Source organism: Trypanosoma cruzi, genomic scaffold, assembly GCF_000209065.1.
Source record: "Trypanosoma cruzi strain CL Brener 1047053516931 genomic scaffold, whole genome shotgun sequence".
NCBI lineage: Eukaryota > Euglenozoa > Kinetoplastea > Trypanosomatida > Trypanosomatidae > Trypanosoma > Trypanosoma cruzi.
Genome location: NW_001849458.1, coordinates 1,276 through 23,231, shown reverse-complemented (window position 1 = coordinate 23,231; position 21,956 = coordinate 1,276). Strand labels below are relative to the sequence as shown.

The 21,956-nt window shown below is 47.0% G+C and overlaps 9 protein-coding genes across 9 annotated transcripts, besides 49 other annotated features; all 9 read right to left on the bottom strand.

The window, feature by feature from the left end:
• Positions 1–2,898: part of a sequence feature (areas merged during assembly that could not be assigned to a particular haplotype. This can correspond to areas where the two haplotypes were merged or to regions with more than two copies in the genome that were merged during assembly.) that runs on past the window's edge.
• On the bottom strand, positions 581–4,360 carry Tc00.1047053510877.80 (phospholipid-transporting ATPase-like protein, putative; the record flags this gene model as incomplete). Its single annotated transcript, XM_811307.1, has 1 exon — positions 581–4,360. The coding sequence occupies one exon, from the start codon at positions 4,358–4,360 to the stop codon at positions 581–583; it is 3,780 nt and encodes a 1,259-aa protein (XP_816400.1).
• Positions 2,899–3,342: a sequence feature (areas merged during assembly that could not be assigned to a particular haplotype. This can correspond to areas where the two haplotypes were merged or to regions with more than two copies in the genome that were merged during assembly.).
• Positions 3,343–5,171: a sequence feature (haploid, Esmeraldo-like haplotype).
• On the bottom strand, positions 4,558–6,429 carry Tc00.1047053510877.70 (RNA helicase, putative; the record flags this gene model as incomplete). The annotated part of the gene is made up of 1 exon (XM_811306.1): positions 4,558–6,429. One exon carries the CDS (start codon positions 6,427–6,429, stop codon positions 4,558–4,560), a length of 1,872 nt encoding a protein of 623 aa, XP_816399.1.
• Positions 5,172–5,417: a sequence feature (haploid, non-Esmeraldo-like haplotype).
• Positions 5,418–8,356: a sequence feature (areas merged during assembly that could not be assigned to a particular haplotype. This can correspond to areas where the two haplotypes were merged or to regions with more than two copies in the genome that were merged during assembly.).
• Positions 6,540–6,575: a sequence feature (T-rich).
• Positions 6,755–6,782: a microsatellite.
• Positions 6,798–6,819: a sequence feature (AT_rich).
• Positions 6,838–6,865: a sequence feature (AT_rich).
• Positions 7,097–7,132: a microsatellite.
• On the bottom strand, positions 7,252–8,676 carry Tc00.1047053510877.60 (RuvB-like DNA helicase, putative; the record flags this gene model as incomplete). Its single annotated transcript, XM_811305.1, has 1 exon — positions 7,252–8,676. One exon carries the CDS (start codon positions 8,674–8,676, stop codon positions 7,252–7,254), a length of 1,425 nt encoding a protein of 474 aa, XP_816398.1.
• Positions 8,357–8,382: a sequence feature (areas merged during assembly that could not be assigned to a particular haplotype. This can correspond to areas where the two haplotypes were merged or to regions with more than two copies in the genome that were merged during assembly.).
• Positions 8,383–9,181: a sequence feature (areas merged during assembly that could not be assigned to a particular haplotype. This can correspond to areas where the two haplotypes were merged or to regions with more than two copies in the genome that were merged during assembly.).
• Positions 8,753–8,775: a microsatellite.
• Positions 9,182–9,278: a sequence feature (areas merged during assembly that could not be assigned to a particular haplotype. This can correspond to areas where the two haplotypes were merged or to regions with more than two copies in the genome that were merged during assembly.).
• Positions 9,279–12,580: a sequence feature (areas merged during assembly that could not be assigned to a particular haplotype. This can correspond to areas where the two haplotypes were merged or to regions with more than two copies in the genome that were merged during assembly.).
• Positions 9,639–9,920, bottom strand: Tc00.1047053510877.55 (acyl-CoA binding protein, putative; the record flags this gene model as incomplete). The annotated part of the gene is made up of 1 exon (XM_811319.1): positions 9,639–9,920. The coding sequence occupies one exon, from the start codon at positions 9,918–9,920 to the stop codon at positions 9,639–9,641; it is 282 nt and encodes a 93-aa protein (XP_816412.1).
• On the bottom strand, positions 10,212–11,492 carry Tc00.1047053510877.50 (mu-adaptin 3, putative; the record flags this gene model as incomplete). The annotated part of the gene is made up of 1 exon (XM_811304.1): positions 10,212–11,492. One exon carries the CDS (start codon positions 11,490–11,492, stop codon positions 10,212–10,214), a length of 1,281 nt encoding a protein of 426 aa, XP_816397.1.
• Positions 11,610–11,792: a sequence feature (T-rich).
• Positions 12,018–12,042: a microsatellite.
• Tc00.1047053510877.40 (hypothetical protein, conserved) lies at positions 12,286–12,966 on the bottom strand (the record flags this gene model as incomplete). The annotated part of the gene is made up of 1 exon (XM_811303.1): positions 12,286–12,966. One exon carries the CDS (start codon positions 12,964–12,966, stop codon positions 12,286–12,288), a length of 681 nt encoding a protein of 226 aa, XP_816396.1.
• Positions 12,308–12,449: a microsatellite.
• Positions 12,581–12,863: a sequence feature (areas merged during assembly that could not be assigned to a particular haplotype. This can correspond to areas where the two haplotypes were merged or to regions with more than two copies in the genome that were merged during assembly.).
• Positions 12,864–13,124: a sequence feature (areas merged during assembly that could not be assigned to a particular haplotype. This can correspond to areas where the two haplotypes were merged or to regions with more than two copies in the genome that were merged during assembly.).
• Positions 13,125–13,514: a sequence feature (areas merged during assembly that could not be assigned to a particular haplotype. This can correspond to areas where the two haplotypes were merged or to regions with more than two copies in the genome that were merged during assembly.).
• Positions 13,360–13,388: a sequence feature (AT_rich).
• Positions 13,462–13,539: a sequence feature (A-rich).
• Positions 13,515–13,674: a sequence feature (areas merged during assembly that could not be assigned to a particular haplotype. This can correspond to areas where the two haplotypes were merged or to regions with more than two copies in the genome that were merged during assembly.).
• Positions 13,592–13,665: a repeat region.
• Positions 13,675–14,162: a sequence feature (areas merged during assembly that could not be assigned to a particular haplotype. This can correspond to areas where the two haplotypes were merged or to regions with more than two copies in the genome that were merged during assembly.).
• Positions 13,990–14,027: a sequence feature (A-rich).
• Positions 14,163–15,460: a sequence feature (haploid, Esmeraldo-like haplotype).
• Positions 14,193–14,226: a microsatellite.
• Positions 14,320–14,343: a microsatellite.
• Positions 14,442–14,462: a microsatellite.
• Positions 14,797–14,838: a sequence feature (T-rich).
• Positions 15,266–15,312: a sequence feature (A-rich).
• Positions 15,313–15,337: a microsatellite.
• Positions 15,338–15,358: a sequence feature (A-rich).
• Positions 15,461–16,054: a sequence feature (haploid, non-Esmeraldo-like haplotype).
• On the bottom strand, positions 15,748–16,440 carry Tc00.1047053510877.30 (hypothetical protein, conserved; the record flags this gene model as incomplete). Its single annotated transcript, XM_811302.1, has 1 exon — positions 15,748–16,440. One exon carries the CDS (start codon positions 16,438–16,440, stop codon positions 15,748–15,750), a length of 693 nt encoding a protein of 230 aa, XP_816395.1.
• Positions 15,782–15,923: a microsatellite.
• Positions 16,055–16,337: a sequence feature (heterozygous, Esmeraldo-like haplotype).
• Positions 16,338–16,740: a sequence feature (areas merged during assembly that could not be assigned to a particular haplotype. This can correspond to areas where the two haplotypes were merged or to regions with more than two copies in the genome that were merged during assembly.).
• Positions 16,741–19,441: a sequence feature (areas merged during assembly that could not be assigned to a particular haplotype. This can correspond to areas where the two haplotypes were merged or to regions with more than two copies in the genome that were merged during assembly.).
• Positions 17,010–17,060: a microsatellite.
• On the bottom strand, positions 17,122–18,870 carry Tc00.1047053510877.20 (hypothetical protein, conserved; the record flags this gene model as incomplete). The annotated part of the gene is made up of 1 exon (XM_811301.1): positions 17,122–18,870. One exon carries the CDS (start codon positions 18,868–18,870, stop codon positions 17,122–17,124), a length of 1,749 nt encoding a protein of 582 aa, XP_816394.1.
• Positions 18,889–18,929: a microsatellite.
• Positions 18,981–19,011: a microsatellite.
• Positions 19,279–19,333: a microsatellite.
• On the bottom strand, positions 19,394–21,956 carry Tc00.1047053510877.10 (antigenic protein, putative; the record flags this gene model as incomplete). Its single annotated transcript, XM_811300.1, has 1 exon — positions 19,394–21,956. A coding segment is annotated over one exon (2,563 nt), but the record flags the coding sequence as incomplete, so codon positions are not given.
• Positions 19,442–19,748: a sequence feature (areas merged during assembly that could not be assigned to a particular haplotype. This can correspond to areas where the two haplotypes were merged or to regions with more than two copies in the genome that were merged during assembly.).
• Positions 19,749–19,906: a sequence feature (areas not merged during assembly with more than two copies in the genome that could not be assigned to a particular haplotype).
• Positions 19,907–20,278: a sequence feature (heterozygous, Esmeraldo-like haplotype).
• Positions 20,279–20,831: a sequence feature (areas merged during assembly that could not be assigned to a particular haplotype. This can correspond to areas where the two haplotypes were merged or to regions with more than two copies in the genome that were merged during assembly.).
• Positions 20,832–21,956: a sequence feature (heterozygous, non-Esmeraldo-like haplotype).

Here is a 21,956-nt window from a genome sequence, read left to right as displayed (position 1 = left end):
TATAAGAATCATTCCAAATAAACAAACAGATAAACATATTCATTTCAAAGGCCGCATGTTACGATAGCCGACCTCGTCGTAAAGTCAATAATAAGCACTCGTTTAGGGCTCCACAACTTCCAGCGTCCTCTCCACGCGGAAAATCAAGGAAATTCCGGATGACACAGAAAAACAAAAACACCCTCGCCACATTGCAATGCGCGGTAACACTGTGAAGGAAACAAACAAAAAGAAATCAATTCATAAATAAAGAAACGGAGCTATTAGACGACGAAGCGCTATTTTATGGGCCACTTCTGGTCATACCTTCGCTTCTCCATAGCCTTCCAAAGTAAATATAAAAAAGGAAAAAAAAAAAGAATTCACTCCAAAACAGGTAAAAAACACACACACACACACAAAAGCAGCACAAAAAGGTAAAACACCCTGCGATTATAAATACAATATTCCCCTCATATGGTTCCCATTCCTATCGTTGTTCACGTAACTCTTTCTATCCTCCTCACTCAGGCACACACGCATGCGTATAGAGTCTCATTTCATTTTCATTTTTAGAAGGCCAACACTTGTTGTGAGTGCCCTACACTCTCTTGATAAAGGGCTCCGACAGAGCCGTGGAATCTCGAACTGTATCCAAAGCCATCTTTACAATGTGGGGCTCGCCACAATAGTCTTCGGCATTAATTTGTGCCTGCATGTCCAGACTAGTGATCCCGCCTACGGATTGGGAGCCACAAGGGGTACGACTCTTGTCGCGGCACCAGTGACGCACCGAGAAGGACCCCCAAAATCGGGAGGGGTTTTCATCTACCCAAAATGGCCACAAACCAGAGAGAAACGGGACTTTCGACATTTTATGAATGATAAGTCGTTGAAGTTGCAGAACATCTGGGAAGAAAAAAAGCTTAATTGCCGAATACACGGACAGGGAAATAAAAGGTACTGCCACCACAATATTCCACTGCAAATAAAAAGATGCATTTCTCAAAAGCTCCAAGAGGGAATGATTTTCAGAGAGTAATCCATACAACGAAAGGCACAAAAACAACGCCACCACTGACCATATTAGTGCCAACCAATGAAAGAATGTGATGTAGTGCGTCTCCAGCAGGATGATGCATGAGTGAAGCGTCACTAAAGCAAAGCAACTCACATAAAAATCGCACGCACGGTCCATTGGGTGACCAAACCGCATGACTCCACTGGAACTGTCATTGAGAAAACCGAACGCAAGGAAAAAGATAATCGTTCCATGCAGGAATCCTCTAAAAACATATCCATAAAAAGTTACCATGTTCAAATACCTACCCCTCTGACAGAGGATGTACAGCTGGGGGTTGTTGAGAAGCACGGAAGCTGAAAGTGGTATATTCAGTGCACAGAGAAAAGTCACGGGGACAGTAAAAAGCGAGTTGTACATCATAAGTGAAAAAGAATCCCAAAAAGAAACACCAGAAAATTTCGTGTATATGTTGAAGAGTAATTGCATCCATGCTAAAGCAACGGTTTTCCAAAAACTTTGTTGTACAATAATCGCCGAACGCTGGTATGCTGTGTGACCGTGAAACAAAAGCAATCTGGACAAGAAGCAAAACTGAGACACAACGACATCAGAAGCTGCTGTCGCTTGAGTGCCTTCTCTTCCTCTCATTCCAATACCCACATGGGCAGACTGGATCATAGACACATCATTTCCACCATCCCCAATAGCCAACGTCACATGACCTGCTTTCTTCACAGTTCGCACAACAAAAGATTTTTGCTCTGGTGCCATACGACTACAAATGACTGTAGAGGCATGCAATAACACTCGTTTGAAGTTTACAAAGAGTTCCTTATTGCCACATTCTTTTAAAAACTCAATCGTTTTTCCTGAAAAAAGAATCACATAGCCCCCACTCTGAATTGTCACGGAGTTGCTCAGTAAATCCTCCTGTTCATTCTCTGCCACATCCTCACGCGTGAAGTATTCATCACAGTCCTGTGAAAAACTCTTACTCGAAGGGTGGTAAAGCAAAGATAAAATGGATTCATGGTGAAAAAATTCCCCTACAAAGTCACGAAGACCAGAACGCACGTACCAGGAACGGTGAATATTATGCTTCTTCTCAGCCTCTTGGAATTTCCGTTTACGTAATACATAATTCACACGCCGTTCGACGTACTCGAAATGTTCCTGGACTGACAGGGATTCGACGTCCTCAGGGGTCAACGCAATAACTCTGTCGTCAGGGCCAACAAGCCCGCTTGCTATGGCTGTCTGTTTCGCCGTTTGACTTTTGTCCCCCGTCAACATCCACACCCGTATACCAGCGGATCGCAATTGTGTGATGGTGCGACAAACGTCGTCCTGTAGTTGATCCTCCACCGCAGTGATGCCGCAGTAAATAAGGTCTTTTTCCAAAGACTCATATGCCTCACCGACATTTACAGCACGTGCAGCGGCAGTGACTATCGCTTCCTTCCTTCGTACGTCTGCCAGCCATATCTCTGCCTCCTCATCTGTCAAGTAGCGGTAGGCACTCACAAGCGTACGAAGCCCCTCACTACTCAAGCAACTCAGTCTGTGTAAAACCCTCTGACGGTTATAAGAGGTTTTAATACACCGCGGCAAAACACTTTCATCTGAGCCCTTCGTCAGAAGAAGAAATCGCATATCCCCATCAATCTGAAGCAGTATACTTGACCGACGACGTTCTGGAGTAAACGGAAGAAACTTCAGCACGGTTGCAGACTCAACATTGTTGCCAAACATGACAAAAGCTCGTCTTCTTTTTCGCTCAAGTAACTTGACACCCAAAAAAGTGGCTCCTTCTACCAGTGCCACCTCATCCGGTGACGGCGACACCCACGCGGAAGATGGTGGAGATTTTGGCGCTGATGTCTGCGCCACATTCAATGTTATTCCTCGTGTGCTCTCCACAGTATTACAATAAACCAATACTCGCATCAATTGCAATAACGATTCGTCCTGCCTCATTTCTCGTCTGACGACAGACGCCTCATGTGGAGTCCCTGGGTTGAATATTTTTCCATTCGTTGCTACAACACTCTTGAGAGTTAATGTGTTACGTGTGAGGGTTCCCGTTTTGTCTGTCATCAAATACTCCACCTGCCCAAGATCTTCCATCAAAGAGGAATTATGAACTTCGGTTTTGATGTTTTCATCGGACATCTCCTCATCCCACTTGATGAGAATGCTGATAAATGCTTTGGATGCATCGACCATCACTTTAAAAGAAAGCGGCACCATCGGGGAAACCAATAAAAAAAACCGTAATGGCAACAGAATGACGTACTCCTTCAAGGCTATCTTTTCTTCATACATGCCAAGATACCAAAGGGCGTGTTGATCCTTTTCTAACGCTGCGTCTGATAAACCCACGTACACCGTCACTAAAATAAATTGAATAAAAAAAACAACGATGACCATTTGATTAAAGCGTTGATCAATCAAAGACCACTTTGTGGGTGGTGTAGTGCGTGTCATCGAAACCCGTGTCTCGTTGCCTGTAAACACAGCCACACCCAGAGCAAAGCGAGTATTTCTTAGTACACTTGAGTTTAAGGCAACATTCTCGGCATTGACGCCAATAGTTACTTCCTCTTCCGTATCATGGGGCACTTGTACTCTGGCAACACCTGTAAAACTATTGAGAAAAGGCTTGGGTCCCTCTGATTCTATAACACATTCTGTATCCCTAATAAACTCTGCTGCCACACGTATATTTGTTTCATCCTCCTGCATGGAATCCACAGTTGCCACACTTGTTGTCGGACGTTGGGCGTACATGTCACTTAATATTGCATAGCGTTTCTTGCAAACCGTTTCACCGTCCAACGCCTCGGTGGAAATCACCACCTCTCCATTTTCACCGGAGGAAAGCAGTAACACAACATCACACGGAACCACCTCCATGGGCAACAAGAGCAGCACAGCTCCAACACGTATGTCCCTACATTGTACCCGCTCCACATTTAGGGTTTCCATATCGATTATACTGTACCACCTGGAGTTACACTCGTCGTCCAGCTTGTGTCGATACCAGTCATCAATGCCCTCCTTGATGGCGGTGATCAAAAAGGCAATGGTTAACGGCACAAGTGAGGTAAACGGACTCACTGGGGCCACAGAGGGGGTAAACTGGAGCGCTGTCAGTAAAAGGAAGTAAAGATTAATCGGACGATGAAACTGCTCAAAGAGGTTCGCCGGAAGAAATGTAAGAAGCGTGTACTTGGAGCTCTTCACTGTATTGTCACAGTACTCCATGGATGGGCGACCAGCATGCACAATCCGTATCTCATCGTCTTTCCCCCTTTTTTTCGAGCGCCAGAAACAAAGAACGCCCATAAATCCCATCAGATCAATGACTATAAATAAATAATAATAAAGAGAGAGAGAGAGAGATGGGAAATAAGAAGAAACGCCATTCGAGAAGGGACGTCATAGTCCCCCATTGATTCCCCAACCCTCCAAAGACGCACAAACACACACACACAAAAAAAAAAAAAGCAGACAAAGATGGACCCGCATATGAGCCCTCACGCTCAACGTATTTAAAGATGTTGCAATATTTCTTCCATCTTCAACGCAGCCCTTTCCTTCAACGCCGTAGCCGTCTCAAGATGAACAAACGTCTTACCAAAGCGCCATGCAAGCCAGCAGTACATCTCTGCCACTCGGTATAAATGTTCCATCCTTGTCAAGACCTGATGAGCTCTCCTCGTATCTCCACTACAGACAAGATCACATTGCTTCACCAGTCGTTCAAATTCTTCGTCAATGCGAAGAACGACGTGTCGCCCGGCGGCATGGTCATGCCCAAACGCCCGAAGGAGGTCATAAGTCTCTTTCCCACGATCATTCAGAGGTACGTAGCAGAACAAGATCCGATCGCTTAAGGAAAGATCGGTGACCGCTTCCAGCTCCTTTGCAACCTGAAGCAATGAGCGCGAGAGATCACAAGGAAAAAACAAATCAGAAGCCTGACAACATTCCGAAAACTCCCGCATGCGTTGATAAAATGATGCTAAATTATTTTCCGTCACCCTACCGCCTTCCTCCGCCTCACGTAGTCTAATGTACAGCTCGAGTACTTCAGCTGTGGGGAGAAGCCCTGCCTTTTGCAACGAAGGTAGACGACTGTTGACCGCCTCACACAAAACTGCAAAGTCGTTCGAATCAAGAGTTGTGCATCGACCAAATTTATGAGAGCGCAATACGCCAAAACGACCTGCGCGACCAGCCACCTGCAAAATTGTTGCCTGCGGTAAAGTAACCATCTGTTTCCCGTCAAACTTTCTCATGGAAGTAAAAATAATGCGCTCAATACTCATATTCAGTCCGTACGCGATGGCATCCGTGGAGATGAGAACGTGTTTTTTCCCACTTTTTCCTTCAATGACGTCCCGTGTACCGTTGTTAAATGCGTCTGCCTGGGCTTCACGAACAGAAAAGGGCATTGAGCCGTAAATACAATGCGGAGCCATCCCCGAAATGTTTTCAAGCTTCTTCTTCATATCAAAAATGGCCCTCCTCGAAAAGCACACCAGAGTGTCACCGTTCTCTATCCGTCTCAGATCCCCATCCAAGGAGGGGGAAACCTCAAGTGGAACAAGCCGCTTATGTGGCACAACCTCCAGTCGCTGCAACTCATGCGTTTTATAAAGCACCTTGCGAATGAGCGGAATGGCACGCTCCTCGCCACAAAGGTGAATTTCGCGGGCCGGTAATCCCAAAAGTGCCCGTGTCCACGCCCATCCCCTGTCCCTATCAGCAATCATTTGCACCTCATCAATTACCCCCACATCAATCTGATAATCGATGGGCGTCATTTCCACCGTGCAAGAGACATGTTCTGCACCCCCACCAAATCGACGCTCGTCGCCGATCAACAAGTCACATGGTACGCTTGCGTCAATCCTTTTCCAAACCTGTGCTGCGAGTGCTTTAAGAGGTGCACAATAAACACCACTCTTCGCCTTCACCAAAGTTTCCAACGCGGCATGCGTCTTTCCACTATTTGTGGGGCCATAGTGAAAAACAAATCGACGTCGCATAAAGCGAGCCTTTGGATACCAATCCCAGGGCTCATGCATCGTCACCTTTTCTGGAGCTTTCCGGGCTACATACCATTTCTCAAACTGCGGCAAGATAACAGCAATGCGTCCAACAACATCGGGAGCCTTTGATAGTTGTCCAAGCCAAGCAGACCCTTTCAACACAGAAACATCATTGGAAAACTCGCCCAAATGACGCAGGGCATTTTCTACGGATGATTCGTGAATTAGTTGGCGCAACTGCTCCCGAGCAGAGCTGCTACAATAAATATGCTCACATGTCCTTTGCACCAGCGCCCGTTCATTAAAAGAGCCACAATTCCTTCGCTGCCACAGTTTTGTTAAAAACGCCAGTTGAATTCTCCTCATGATTTTGTCGGAACTCACGGCTCCTCAGCAAAACATCCACCCTCCTGCCTCGCACCCGTCTTCCCACGTGACCCTTTCCTCCGTGCCAAAGCGGTAGTCTGTACGCACAGAAGCAAAGAAAAGAAAAAAGAAAAAAAAGAAAGAAAGACAGTTAACGTGTAAACATCAAAATAATGTAGCCAAGTTAAAAGAAAGGAACAAATATCACCCCGTATCATTCCAATGCCGCATTGCTTTGGGCAACTCTAACAGTAGAAGTAACGGTGTTCAAAGAAAGGATCGAAAAATATCGCTTATCCTTCACCAAGCGTGGCGCAACAAACAATTTTTTTTTCTTTTTTTTCTTTTTTCTTCTCTGTTTGTGTTTGTTTTATAATATATATATATATTCTCCTTTCCTTCTCTCTCTTTATTATTACTATTATTATTTTTTATTGCTGTTCTTGTGCCTGTGAGTGTGTTTGTGTATGTAATTTCATCACTCTCATCTTCAGTTCATAATAGACCTGTCAAACAGTTTGTTGAGTGCCCAAGAAAAGCAAGCCCCATCCACCCGCTTCACCTCAATCCATATCTTTTTGTTTCTTTGCTTCCTCCAACGCTGAAGGGACAACAATTACAACATAAATAAAGCACACAATCGATCTAACAGTGCGCACAGGAATCCGTATATATAGATATATATGTATACGTATGTTTATATCCCATCCATCTTGCTTGCTGCTAGTTGAGGAGCCATTTCTCTCAGGCGTATACATGAATTGCCAAATAGAGAAAGAAAAAAAAGGAAGGAATGAAAGAAATAATTAGGGTAAAAAAGATCTAATCCTCTTCTTCGTTTCGGCAATTTGTACGGTGGCCCGACTCAAGATTTTCATCTGCTTCCCCAAAAAGAAAGTCCTTCTCGTGTTCCCGCAGAAGCTCCACGCTGCGACGCAGGTCAATGAAAAGAGAGTACACCTTCTTGATGTCGTGAATAGATACTGTAGAGGCCCGACGCTTCTGGGCAACCAAATTTGCCGTTGTAATGAGCTGGAGGACATATCGCAATGATGTGCTCTTACCAAGCATGGTAAGCAATGCTATGGCATCCTCATCCATTTCCACGTCTTCTTCTTCACAACGAATGCGAATAATTTTGCTAAGCTCCGCCTCAGAGTATGGTTTCGTCGTGACAATGACCATGCGATCAAGCAGATCAATGGGAATGCCATGTGGCGCTTTATAGTGCGTCCCACGGATACGGGAAATACCGCGATTGGAGGCCATAATTACAACGGGTGCAAGAGGACTTTCCAATGCACGATTCAGCCACGAGAAACACTCAATATCAAGCATATGTACTTCGTCAATAAACAAAACACCAGGCACAATTTCACCTTTGCCTTCTTCTCGCCATTCAGCCACACGTTGATCAATTTGCTCACGCACCTCGTGCTTGATCTCGCCCGTATCACCAGCGAACAAGGCAAGGAAACCCTGCTGCCTTGAGTTGATGACATCCACTTCATGAAGCGTTACCGTATGGACCACCTCCTTTCTCTTTGACAGTTCCCCTTCTGGCGTCTGAACAAATCTCGTGTTGGACGACATGGCGTCATAGTCTTTGCTTCGCACAAAACTTCGGCCTAGTTTATTAATTTTGCCGGTGGCTTTATCGATGGTAATAACATCACCAACCTGCACCTTTTCCTTTTGAAGACTCTCAATCATCTTAGCTCCGAGATCAAACGTTGACTCCATGTCTGATGTCTTCAGCACCAATTGACCGGTGCGTCCTTTTGCTTCAGCGGGATTTGTCGACGGTCGCTCAATAGATATCTCAACCACTTCACCCTCTATGATTTCCGTCTCTTCCTTGATGCGAACCCCAATGCTTCGGCGAAATGCCTGCGTGAGAGCTTCTGTCTTTGACATCTCAAGCGAAAAGATCTCACTGCCAGCAATCATGGTAAATGGGGTCTCGGCACCAAGTGCCTGTGCCATTCCCATTGCAATCGCCGTCTTGCCGGTTCCAGGGCCACCGGCAAGAAGAACACATCGACCGGCAATCTTTCCCTCCTTTATCATCTGCACCACCACGCCGGCAGCACGACGACCCTCCACCTGCCCCACCATTCCTTGGCTGCTCATACGCGCCTCAAGAGCATCGTCAAGGCCCAGGCCGCGGATGTGCGAATGCGCCCCAATGCGCTCAACACGCGTGAGGTCACGTGCCTCCTCTGTTCGAATTTTCGTCTCCGTCATTGCTTTGCTCGCTGGGTAAAGTAAGGAAAAAAAAAAAACGTTCTTCTGCCACCTCCCTTTTTCCTCTCCCCCCACCAAAAAAAAAAAAAAAAAAAAAAAGGAATATACGCTTGGATGAAACCTTCACCTTTCCTCCAACAAGGGGAGAAAAAGAGAAAAAAGGTCATAGTCTGGCCCAACGCGCCAAACCTCTCCATTCGGATCATTTGCCAGACTCACGCGCCACCAAATCCGTTGGCTCAGCAATAAACCTAAAACAAACTGACTTATTATAATCGCACGAATTGGCAGTCTTTACTCCCTCTCTCGCACCACCGAAACTCTCCGCGCGGAGGGCAAAGAGAAAGGTTGTATAGGGTAGAAGGTATAAAGAAACTGCAACCGCGCTACTGTCACGCGTGGTATATTTGAAACCAAAAATAAAACAGTAAAATTTTAAGGAAAACAAAGTAGATACACAAGCCATCCCTCTCTCTCTCTCTCTTTCATACATATACATATATATATATATTAAGCCGGATCTAGTCAAAAATTCCCTCCACGAGTTACCAAAACAGAACACCACAAGCCACGAGACCACATTTAGTAATATTAATAGTAATAATAGCATCCGTGAGTCCTTTAGTACCTTAGTGTGTGGACCGCGCTGTGGTAATTTCATTTCTTCCCCACCCTCCCACCCTTTTTTTTTTTTTCCTCTCTGTCTCTCTCTATTCGCATATAAAAAATAAGCTACAGAAAAAGTCAAAAAAAAAAAGTAACGTGATGGAACTAACACCTGCCACTTATTTAAAGCATACGGTCGAGTGTACTTATTTAAAAATATAAATATGGTACAATGCGACGATCTCGGCAACACCGCTCCTCCAAGTCGTGAACGTCAACGCTGCCAGTAACAATTCCACCGATGAACTTGTTCCCAGTCCCCCTCTTTCTTTCCCTCTCTCTTTTAAAGACGCTTCTTAAAGCTTTGAAGAAGCCATCGCCTTCTCCGCAATCTCGTTAAACTTCTTCATGGCCTCTTCCTTGCTCAGGTGCTCATAGTTCTTGTAGGCTTTCCACTTAGCATAAGCAACCGGATTCATGCGAGAAGGTTGAGGTCGTTTATTTGGACCATGCATGACCTGATTCCATAGCCCGTACAACTCAAGCTTTTTAGAAAGAGACATGTGCGGTCGCGTTGCTTTCTTTCCAACAATTCCCGCCAGCCGTTGAAACTTTTCTTCAAGAGAGTCCCTAGGCATTTTAAATAATCTATTACCCTTCACTCCATGTATGTTACCAAAAAAAAAAAAAAAAGCATACAAGCATTATATGTACATATATATATAATCTCATACATGATCACTAAAACAAAAGCACAGTAGTAATTTTACAAACCATTCCCCTTTTCCCACTGCAGTCGTAAACCATGAAAGGGAACTTCATTTTCTCAGATGCAAGCCGTCTCTTAGGTGTCTACACGGCATTAATTGGATTCATCACGCAGACGGCACACATAAATAAAACTTCAACGAAAAATAAATAAATGGAAACTACACCGTACGCACTACAAAGCGTCCAGAATGTGTGACGTACTTGACGCCCTTGTATGGCTTTCCTATCTCATTCAGCACCTGCACACTATCCATACGGATTGAACTCAAAAGATGGTTAGGGATGTTGAACTCAACAATAGCGGAATCGCCCGTACATGGTATCACACCATCCGCTCCCTTGTCTGTGGAAAAGGTGAATTCACCGCTTAGTGAACTTGTCCCACGAAAAAGCGTCCCGACGCTCCATGTTAAGATGCCCCGGGTCTTGTTGAAATTTGTAGTCCCTTGAGTGCTGCTATGGACCTGCACCGACTCTGTTTGAGGTGGAAGCGGCAGGTGAATGACAACTTTATGAATTCCATAATCCCTGTTTTTCCCTATGCTACCCGCGCCACGAATCCCCACCATGCAGTTGAAACGGCCGCCCGATTTGTCAAAAGTAATCTGTGGCGTCACGTAGAAAGGAGCTTGCGCGCCAAGAAGTGGCTTGCAAAGGTACTCCAGAAGAGTAAATTTTCCGTCAGGGGGGATAAAAGTAATGGTGCGATCCGTCTCATATCGATGTCGACGAACACATCGATGAAAGGCAAAATCATCAACAAAGTCCAGGTTTGCCATCCGGACGACAACATCAGGCATGCCAGTTAAACGACAGTTGACATGCACGGCACCACGGACAACCGCTCGCACAATATTCCCCTCGCAGTCGACTATACAATCAAACTTTTCCACAACGTCAAAGAAAATTTCATTGGAAGTGTGCCTTGTCAGCGGATCCCGCCAAGGGACGGAGCGTACCCCTAAATGACGGCGCCTTTTCTTCATCGGTGCGTCCAAGACGTTCCGGAACTTGTTCTCTAGTGTCGGTGGTACCACCAACTCCTCCAAGACGTGCATCTCTGTTGTTAAAGGATAGCCGTTGTCAATGAGCTCCTCCAAAAGCTGATACACCACGGAGAAATTCTCACGTAGTGTATTCTCAGAGAACACCTTAAGGTACTCCTGGACCACCCAGCCAATCAAGGACAGGATTTCTATCACGAGCAGTGGAAACCCTTCATTTGTTAGAATCGCCAAGAGAACTACGTCGTTGCGATGAATTTGTACAAAGGCAAAGCGACTGTACGGTGTCACCGCAGGGGCCTCATGTACAGAGCGCAGCGGCGTCATGTAAGTCGACCAGAAGTCTTCAAGAATGGTACGAGGCAATTTCTCCCGAAACTGTTTCTCAATGATCACCTCGCCATGGTGATTTAAAAAAAATACACTCGATATCATTCTGCTCCACTTTTCCCTGCGCCACACACCACCGTTTCCCTTCCTTCTCGCTACAAAGGTGATACAAGAGGTGCTCCCACCCTTTCCGCCAGCGGGGAAAAAAATGGACAGGCACACAAACCACAAACATACACAACAACAACAAAAAAAAAACGCATTAATAAAAGGAAAAAAAAAAAAAAAGAAACGACGCGGAAGGAAAACCCAACAGGGAAGCGGAAGCAAACACGCAACCGACGCACACAAAAACAACGGAGGAATAGGGAAGAAAAAAAAAAAACACAAATATCAAAAAAAAAAGGCGACCAAAAATTCAGAGGGAAAAAACAGGCATGCCTCTCCCCAGAACGCCCCGTCAAGATCCAACACCACCACAGAGTAATTTCAGCCCAAAGTGAAACTGTATTCCTAGTGAAGCCGCAACAATAAGAAAAACATACAAAAAAAAAAGGCAGAAGAGAACGTCCAAGCGCATCCTCCACAATACACGGATATAAAGCATCTTAAATATTTTCACCCCCTTCGTTTTTTTTTTTTTTTTTTTTTTTTTCTAGATGTCACCCGTCGCCTTTACCTCCCCTAAATTGATTTCATAATTTTTTTTTATCTCTTTCAATCTTTTTTTGTTTGTTTGTTTCAGTTTGTCCAAGACGCTTTTCATTCAAAAGTTTACCGTATTAATAATACTCTTCTTCTCATTCTTTTCATTTTTCCCTTTTGTCTTTCGCCATTTGTGTTTATTTTCTCTTTATTTTCTTTTCCCCTGCGCACTGATTAATACTAACGACAGTCGCTAAGCAGCATCATTACGGGAACCGCCACGGGAGCCACCGCGACCATTGCCACCACGGCCACTGCGGGACGCGCCGGTGTTGTTGCCGCCGCGCTGGCCTCCACGTGAATAACCGCGACCACGACCGCCGCTGTTGTTGCCTCGGCCGCCGCCACGACCGCCACGGTCAGTGCGTTCCCCCCGCTCACCACGGTTGCGGTTTTCACCAGCGGACTCGCCAGGCTCGGGGTCGTCCTGCTCCTTCACCTCGGACTCCGGCAGAGGCGGCTGGTATCCAACATGGTTCCGGTCAAGCGGCTTGAGAGAGAGCGTGATGAGGATGGTTGACACCTTGCGCTCCACCTTCACATTCTCCTTCTTCCCATCAATCGCCTCGTACTCGTCGTGAATTATTTCCGACGAGACATCCGTCGTCTGGTGCAGGCCGACCACACGGCGCTTCACAATCTCCGCAATGTTCACCGCGTTGTGGATTGCAGCACCCATGGCACTGATCTTGATCGTGTCGTTTTGCACCTTGCCATCCTCGCCACGGAGAAGTGCAATCGCATACGTGATGTAGCTGCGCTGACCATGCTTCGCCGTCACGCGGATCTCGTTTTCCGGACCCTGGCCCTTCTCCTTCTCGCCGTCGGTCTTGCGAACACGGCGGTACTCTTCACGGGACGGATACACAGGCATCGTTGATTGTTTTCTGAAAGGCAGAACAGCCCAAAATCCTTGGTTCCTAAGCAAATGTTTAACAATAGATCTCAAAAGGCAAACAAACAAAAAAAAATAGAGGGTTCAGACAAAAGGAAATTACAAAAAGCCAATTTTTCTCCTCTCGTGTAGCCGATTGCATTCACTTGTCTTCCTCCTCTTTCCTTTTCTCCACTCCCCACTCCCTTGTGGAGTGAAAAGAAAGAACAAGATAACGTCGTGAAGAAGATAGAAAAAAAGGGACTAAAACACATGCACAAGCTGTCGTTTTCGGAGTAACTTTTTTCCTCCACCGTCCCTCGTCTACTCTCCTTAATCGCCACTGCTCTCATGCCTTCATTCCTTTTTTCCCCCTGTCTCTCGTTCAATCACATAAATAAATATATAATATATATTTATATGTGTATTTATTTTTCCTTGCCTTGTAAGTGCAGCATTCAAGCAGCAGAAATTTTGTTCACTCCTCACAATGCGTTTTTAATCTTTTTTTTCTTTTTTAGATCCCACTTTCATTTCTTCTTGTCGTCTTTTTTTTTTGTTGTTTTTTGTTTTCCTCGCGTCTTCTCCTTCAATATTTGCCGGGTTAGGGTTCATTCTGCCGTGTCCTTTCTCTTTTTATCTTCCTTACGTCCCGTTCCTTCCACCTCTCCCTCTCTCTCTCTCTGATATCCCCCTCCCCAGCAGAATTGTTGCTCTTCCTCTTCGTGTTCATCAGCAAACTTGCTTTCGGTCCCTCCCGATTATTAGTCATCGTTTCTTGCTGGTGCTTTACTTTTTCTTTTTTTCCCCCCTCCTCGTGTTCCCCGGCCCCACCCCACCCCCCAAACCTCCAGGAAAAAGGCACAAGAAATTATCTTCAAAGGGCGTTCACACAACAACAAGAGACAAGAGGAATGAGAAAAATTACATTCACGAGGGGATTCCCTCGTAATTTCAGGCCCTTGCCTTTTATTCGGTCCAACAAATCCTCACATATTTCTGGCTCTTCCTAGTTAAAATGCATTTTCGCTCTTTCCTCTTTTTTTTTTTTTTTTTTCTTTACGAGCGGTTGTGTGCAGCTTCGTATTTCTTTTTTCTCCCTTTTCCTCCCATTGCGTCACTTTTTCCCGTTGTGGTACAGATACAGTTACTATATAGAGGTCTTTTTTCCTTGTTTGCCTCGATGAATAATCAGGGCTTGGTACGAGGGCTGCGGCCACAGTCAGATATATAAATATATATATATATATATATATATATGACACCTGTTCAATTCCAGTGTTGGTATGCTTCTCTCGTTTAGGCAGTGCGAATGATTGCGAGAAAAGGAGCAGTTAATTCAAAGTGCCCCAGAAAAAAAAAAAAAAAAAAAGAAAATGACAGGGACAATGGGAAACAGCATCCCACCTTCCCTTCCAATCCCTAAGTGGACACACATGCACACGGACATACCTAAAATAAGAGAAGTACTCGGCATATATATATATATATATATAATATTATTTACGCTAACGTGTGTTGGTGTTAGGCTAGAGTGACGGGCACACATGTGTGTTCCCAATCGCCTCCTTGCGCCACACTTCCGGCACACAAACAGCATTTTATAATATGTATATTATTTTATGTAAAGCAAAAATGCAAACATAAAAAAAACAAGTTTCCCATTTACCCCATGAAAATAATCGCATCCATTTTTTCTTTCCACCGCAATTGTGATTAAGAAAAAACACACACACACATACAGAGAAAACAATAATAAAAACAATGAAATAATACCACTGCAGCAGGCAGAAAAGGGTGTGATGTGAGGATCGCAATGGGATCATCATCAAGAAAAAAAAAAAAAAGAAGGAAGGAATAAGAAATAAGAAATAGATGCAGTCTACACAATTAGGCAGTTCACCATCACTTCATTGCCCCTATCCTCTCCCTCCACTATTTCTCGTGATCATGACCCCGTAACCCACTCCGCAACCACAAATACACAGAGAAAGATGCCTCCACACATACCAACTGCCAATGTCACTGGCAACATATCCCGGTTTTTTCCCACCCCCTCGTGGCATGATTACAACATTATCAGTCACCCGCACCCATTCGTATTTCTTTCTTCTCTCTATTGCCTCTCTTCGTTTGCTCCTCGGTCTCACCGTGCGTTTCTTATTTTATTTCCCACAGTCTTCCTCCTTTTTGCTCCAAACCCTCGGAAAGCCACTTTATTCAGCTCAAGCCCCTCCCCTCAATACCTGCACCTGTCTTTCTCCACCCCACTTTGGGAAAACAATCGGCCTAAGCGTCGTTTTTTCTTTTTTTTATTATTGTTATTATTTCATTGTTTTGTTATTGTTGTTTGTTTGTTTGTTTGTTTGTTATTGTTTTTTTTTTCTTTTTTACGCATGCCGTTAAATTCACCTCCCTCACTGCTGCCCCTTTTTTGCTGCTGTTTTCTTTGCTATCATCAACGCAGAAGTCTTTGGGATCTTTTTTTTTTTTTAATAAACATAATGATAATCCTTCCTTTTTATCCTCCTTCAAAACAACAATTCCATTTTCCTTTTTTCATGCCGTCCTTTTCCCGTTTTTCACGCACCGCGGTGGCGCCAATTCACTTCTTTGAGGAGATGTATCGAACACAGACTGCAGCAGGGTTAGACCGATAGTTCCTCATACCCAACAAAATCAGTTTGCTTCTCTCGTCATGCCTCTTTGACGTTGGATTTCTTCTTTATTTGCTTTCCTTTCACATGTACTTTGACCCATAACCCCCTATCAAATACCGCTTCAATCTACACGGCGATCATTGCGACGATCGGGACCGCCACGGGAGCCACCGCGACCATTGCCACCACGGCCACTGCGGGACGCGCCGATGTTGCTGCCGCCGCGCTGGCCTCCACGTGAATAACCGCGACCACGACCGCCGCTGTTGTTGCCTCGGCCGCCGCCACGACCGCCACGGTCAGTGCGTTCCCCCCGCTCACCACGGTTGCGGTTTTCACCAGCGGACTCGCCAGGCTCGGGGTCGTCCTGCTCCTTCACCTCGGACTCCGGCAGAGGCGGCTGGTATCCAACATGGTTCCGGTCAAGCGGCTTGAGAGAGAGCGTGATGAGGATGGTTGAAACCTTGCGCTCCACCTTCATATTCTCCTTCTTCCCATCAATCGCCTCGTACTCGTCGTGAATTATCTCCGACGAGACATCCGTCGTCTGGTGCAGGCCGACCACACGGCGCTTCACAATCTCCGCAATGTTCACCGCGTTGTGGATTGCAGCACCCATGGCACTGATCTTGATCGTGTCGTTTTGCACCTTGCCATCCTCGCCACGGAGGAGTGCAATCGCATACGTGATGTAGCTGCGCTGACCATGCTTCGCCGTCACGCGGATCTCGTTTTCCGGACCCTGGCCCTTCTCCTTCTCGCCGTCGGTCTTGCGAACACGGCGGTACTCTTCACGGGACGGATACGCAGGCATCGTTGAAGTTTGAAAAGGATGTATTCTTTTTCTGTTTTGTTTGTTGAGGGTGTGTATTTCAAAATAACTTAAATTCACAAAGACAGGGGGGGGGGGGAAAAAATCTCAGAACAAATGGTAACATTATAAAATGCAGCTAACTGTGTTCATTGACTCATTCCGGCCTCCACAAATATCGATTTTTCTTCCTTTTGCTAAGCAAGAGCTCTTGTCTCTCAGCGTTCACTTCACATTTCACAAAATACATTGCAAACGATGAATGAAAATGGGTCCATAAGTGTAAAATGGACTCATTCCTTCCCTTCTTGGCTCTCCGTTTTTTTTTTTTTTTTTGGCTTCACTTCTCTCCCTTTTTCGCGTCTTTTCGGTTTCCATTTCCCGCTTTTACTCATCTATAATTGCACCCCACCCACCCACCTCACTATTCCATTACAGAGACTCTATTTTACAGCCGGTGAAGCAGCATGACGTCCTCGTCCCCAATTCAAAAAGAATATCGTACTTGTGCACATGCACGGATACATTTTACTGCCTTCTGAAGCTGCCACATAAGAACAACATCGTCCAACTAATAATAATAATAATAATGATAATAATAATAATAATAATAATAATAATAAAGAATGAGGACACAAAAGAACACGAAAGAATTAAATGGATCCAGCAGCCGTACTTCAATTATTACGGGGTGCTGGAAGGCCTTGCCACCCGCTCGTTCATTAGAGACAGCTGGCGCTCAAAAGCCCGTTTGTTTAACTGTCGAAGGGACACAAGAAGATCCTCTAGCGACTGCTGGTGTGTCTCCATCCACTCCTTCTGTTCGCTGAACGACTGGAGACGCGAATCCAGCAATGCCAAAGTGACCTTTACGGCGGCTCTGGACTTTTCTGCGGCCGCGGCCGCGTTATCTAACTCCGATATGACCTCCGGCACCTCCTTCTCGCGTGTGCTCCAAAAGACGCGCTGCAACGTAAGTGCCGCTGTGCGGAACGTTTGACGCACGCGTTGGCTGTCCTGTTCGTGTTCATTGAGTACCTCCTTCTCGTTTGCTGTCTCCTCTTCGGACACCTTCAGAAAAGATGCATACTCTTCGCGAAGAATCGTAAGGCGATCCTGTAGAGTTCCAATGATGTTTTCCAACGCTGTTTCATACTGACGCACAATAGTCTCGTTTGTCCTTTCCTCGTTACTCAGATTTGCGCCACGGCGAGAACGGGACTCCTCTTGACGCTTTTGAAGGTCTTCAGCAAGTTTTGTGTCGCGAAAAGCCTGCAGCTGCTGCTTAATTGCCAGAAAGTTGTTCTCATAAATGACTGCGTCCGACTGACGTGCCTCCTCTGAAAGCTTCAGTGCTTCGGATAAACGTTGAATCTCCCCACGCGCCTCCGACTCCGACTCCTGCGTTTTCTCGAGCAAAATAGCCATCTCCTCCATACGGCCCATCAGTTTCGCAAATTCCTCGGCACGGTCAGCGTCCACAGACGCAGCACGCGAAACCATTTCCCCGTTGGCTGGTTCACTTTTTGAGCGCAACCGGACGCGCAGGTTCTCAATAATGACATCCTTTTCGAGCAGGTTCTCTTCAAATTCCCGTTCCTTTGCCTCCATCTCCTTCTTATTCCCCTGTATGATGGCCGCAATCAACTCGTTCTGGCGCATTGCATGCTTGTCAAGCCGGCGGCGCTCCCGCTTCATCGCCTCGAGCGCCCTTTTCCATTCCTCCTCGAGGCGCTTGTTCTCCGCCTCGCTGGCACGCAGCTCTTCCTGCGACTTTCCAAGTGCTTCACAAAACTCCCGCTCCCGATCGTGAAGTTGCCGCATCAGCGTCTCCTCCATCGCCCGCTTTGCTTCTTCAAGCTCAGCCAACTTCTTCAAATTTTCGTCTTGCAGTTTCTCCAGTTTCTCCTTCATTTCCTCCTCAAGCTCCGAAATGCGTTTCAGTGCTGCATCCAGGCCGTTTGGCGGAGCATCGCGATTCGCATACAGCCGTAACACCTCACGGAAAGGGTACAGATCAACACGCTCCTGGATTTCACTCTCCCCGACATCCGCGTCGTGGGAGACGTGGAACGTAACGTATAAGCTGCCAAGTCGGAACTCGAGATCCGTAATGTCCTCTGGTTCCCTATGGCAAGCTATGGCCGCTTCTAACACGAAGGTACTGCGGAGCGCCTCCATGTGGTTTTCCAACACACACTTCCAGTTGTCCCCCTCAAATCGTTTCGTGTGGCGTGTTGTGATAACGGCGCACGAAAAGGATGACACCGAAGACGACATGCCATCCAAATGCTCAAGCTCAGTGACCAAAGACTCAGACGATGCCCCAGAAACAACACCCACGCCCTTTATCTTTTCACGCCGAACTACATCACGCTCATCCCTCCAATCAAACGGAATGGGCATATGACACACTTCATCGCGGTCCATCATCAATCAAAGGTGGAACAAATATATATATATATGTAGATGTAGATGTAGATGTATATATAGCACTGTGATCGGATGCCACTCCCTACAACAATGCAACAATAAAAAGCAAAATATATGGATATATATATATATATATATATACAAAAATAAATGCTTAACCCAAATTTAATTTCAAACTCAAAAAAAGAAATTGCAAACAAACCACAGTCACGGCAAAAAAAAAAAAAAAACACCTTCATTACACAAAGGACACCACTGTAAAAAAAAAAAAAAAAACCAACACCGTTCCAAGCGCTGTCTCTCATAAATACATAAAAATATATATATCGCAAAAACCTCAACCGAAAAAAAAAAAATATTTATCGCTCAACAAGACATCCCATTCCACATTCATTTTCCTAATCACAAAATAATAATAATAATAATAATAATAATAATAATAATAATAATAATAATAATAATACTTTTTAAAAAATTAAAAAAACCAATCAAAAAAATCACAACTGCACTCAAAACCGTCTACTTATTCCCTCTTATCTCTCCTTCTTACATCCTTAAGTAAATCCTCAAATTCCTCCTCCAGCCTCCTTATACGCATCTCATTAGACTCACGCAAGCGATCCTGGCACTCAAAGTACCTTTTCAACGCCTCCCTCTGGACACACACACGCTCACGCAATCTCAGGACAAGGCGTGCCAAATTCATACAAAGTCCATAAAGATCCATATCAGAAAGTGAATCATCCAACGAAAAATCATTCCTCATAACAACATCAATCGAGCCAAGCAAAGCGTTGACATCACCTTCACTTGAAGAATCGACATCACTAGAAAAAAAAGGAACCAGATCCTCGTTGTGTCGACGCAGGATGTCCAGCTTCTCCTGTCCACGGCGCGCCTCCCTAAGCTGCAGTCGCAGCTTGTCCTTCTGCCGGCGAAGCGCATCAAGCTGCCGTTGCAATTCTGCTGCCTCTGGCTTGCCGGAGGCCTCACCCAACGCCGCCGTCATGGCTTCGGATTCATCCTCCGCCATCAGTTGGTGTGCGGCCTCCTCTTCCGACTCCAGCCCCTCCTTTGTCAGGGGTGGCTCATCGAGCGGTGCGCGGGGCGAATCATTCGCACGCTGCAGCTGCTCGGTTTCTTGTGGCTCGGGCAACACAAATGGTTGTCGCTGGTACTCCGTTTTCACCGCATTTATGATGCCGCGTGCCTTCTGCTTTACGGCATCCTCGTGTTTCCTCGCCACAGCAATCGCATTTTCGGCTGCACGCAGTTTCTGCATCAGCGCCTCTTCCCTTGCCCTAGTGGCTTCACAAGCCTCCCTCAGGCGCTTCTCAGAGCGGCGCAAATCCTCAACCTGCCTCTGCGACTGCCTGGTTTGGCGGCGGGCATCCTCCAACGCCTCCTCCGCACGACGCGCCTCACACAGTTGCGACTGCAACTCCTCATTGTGTCGCTGCAGGGCATCCAGCTTCTCCTGTCCACGGCGCGCCTCCCTAAGCGTAGACTGCAGCTTGTCCTTCTGCCGGCGAAGCGCATCAAGCTGCCGTTGCAATTCTGCTGCCTCTGGCTTGCCGGAGGCCTCACCCAACGCCGCCGTCATGGCTTCGGATTCATCCTCCGCCATCAGTTGGTGTGCGGCCTCCTCTTCCGACTCCAGCCCCTCCTTTGTCAGGGGTGGCTCATCGAGCGGTGCGCGGGGCGAATCATTCGCACGCTGCAGCTGCTCGGTTTCTTGTGGCTCGGGCAACACAAATGGTTGTCGCTGGTACTCCGTTTTCACCGCATTTATGATGCCGCGTGCCTTCTGCTTTACGGCATCCTCGTGTTTCCTCGCCACAGCAATCGCATTTTCGGCTGCACGCAGTTTCTGCATCAGCGCCTCTTCCCTTGCCCTAGTGGCTTCACAAGCCTCCCTCAGGCGCTTCTCAGAGCGGCGCAAATCCTCAACCTGCCTCTGCGACTGCCTGGTTTGGCGGCGGGCATCCTCCAACGCCTCCTCCGCACGACGCGCCTCACACAATTGCGACTGCAACTCCTCATTGTGTCGCTGCAGGGCATCCAGCTTCTCCTGTCCGCGACGCGCATCATTTAGCCTAGACTGCAAATCTTCGTTGTGTCGGCGCAGGATGTCCAGCTTCTCCTGTCCGCGACGCGCCTCCCTCAGCTGCAGTCGCAGCTTGTCCTTCTGCCGGCGAAGCGCATCAAGCTGCCGTTGCAATTCTGCTGCCTCTAGCTTGCCGGAGGCCTCACCCAACGCCGCCGTCATGGCTTCGGATTCATCCTCCTCCACCAATTGGTGTGCGGCCTCCTCCTCCGACTCCAGCCCCTCCTTTGTCAGGGGTGGCTCATCGAGCGGTGCGCGGGGCGAATCATTCGCACGCTGCAGTTGCTCGGTTTCTTGCGGCTCGGGCAACACAAATGGTTGTCGCTGGTACTCTGTTTTCACCGCATTTATGATGCCGCGTGCCTTCTGCTTTACGGCATCCTCATGTTTCCTCGCCACAGCAATCGCATTTTCGGCTGCACGCAGTTTCTGCATCAGCGCCTCTTCCCTTGCCCTAGTGGCTTCACAAGCCTCCCTCAGGCGCTTCTCAGAGCGGCGCAAATCCTCAACCTGCCTCTGCGACTGCCTGGTTTGGCGGCGGGCATCCTCCAACGCCTCCTCCGCACGACGCGCCTCACACAGTTGCGACTGCAACTCCTCATTGTGTCGCTGCAGGGCATCCAGCTTCTCCTGTCCACGGCGCGCATCATTTAGCCTAGACTGCAGATCCTCGTTGTGTCGACGCAGGATGTCCAGCTTCTCCTGTCCACGGCGCGCCTCCCTAAGCTGCAGTCGCAGCTTGTCCTTCTGCCGGCGAAGCGCATCAAGCTGCCGTTGCAATTCTGCTGCCTCTGGCTTGCCGGAGGCCTCACCCAACGCCGCCGTCATGGCTTCGGATTCATCCTCCGCCATCAGTTGGTGTGCGGCCTCCTCTTCCGACTCCAGCCCCTCCTTTGTCAGGGGTGGCTCATCGAGCGGTGCGCGGGGCGAATCATTCGCACGCTGCAGCTGCTCGGTTTCTTGTGGCTCGGGCAACACA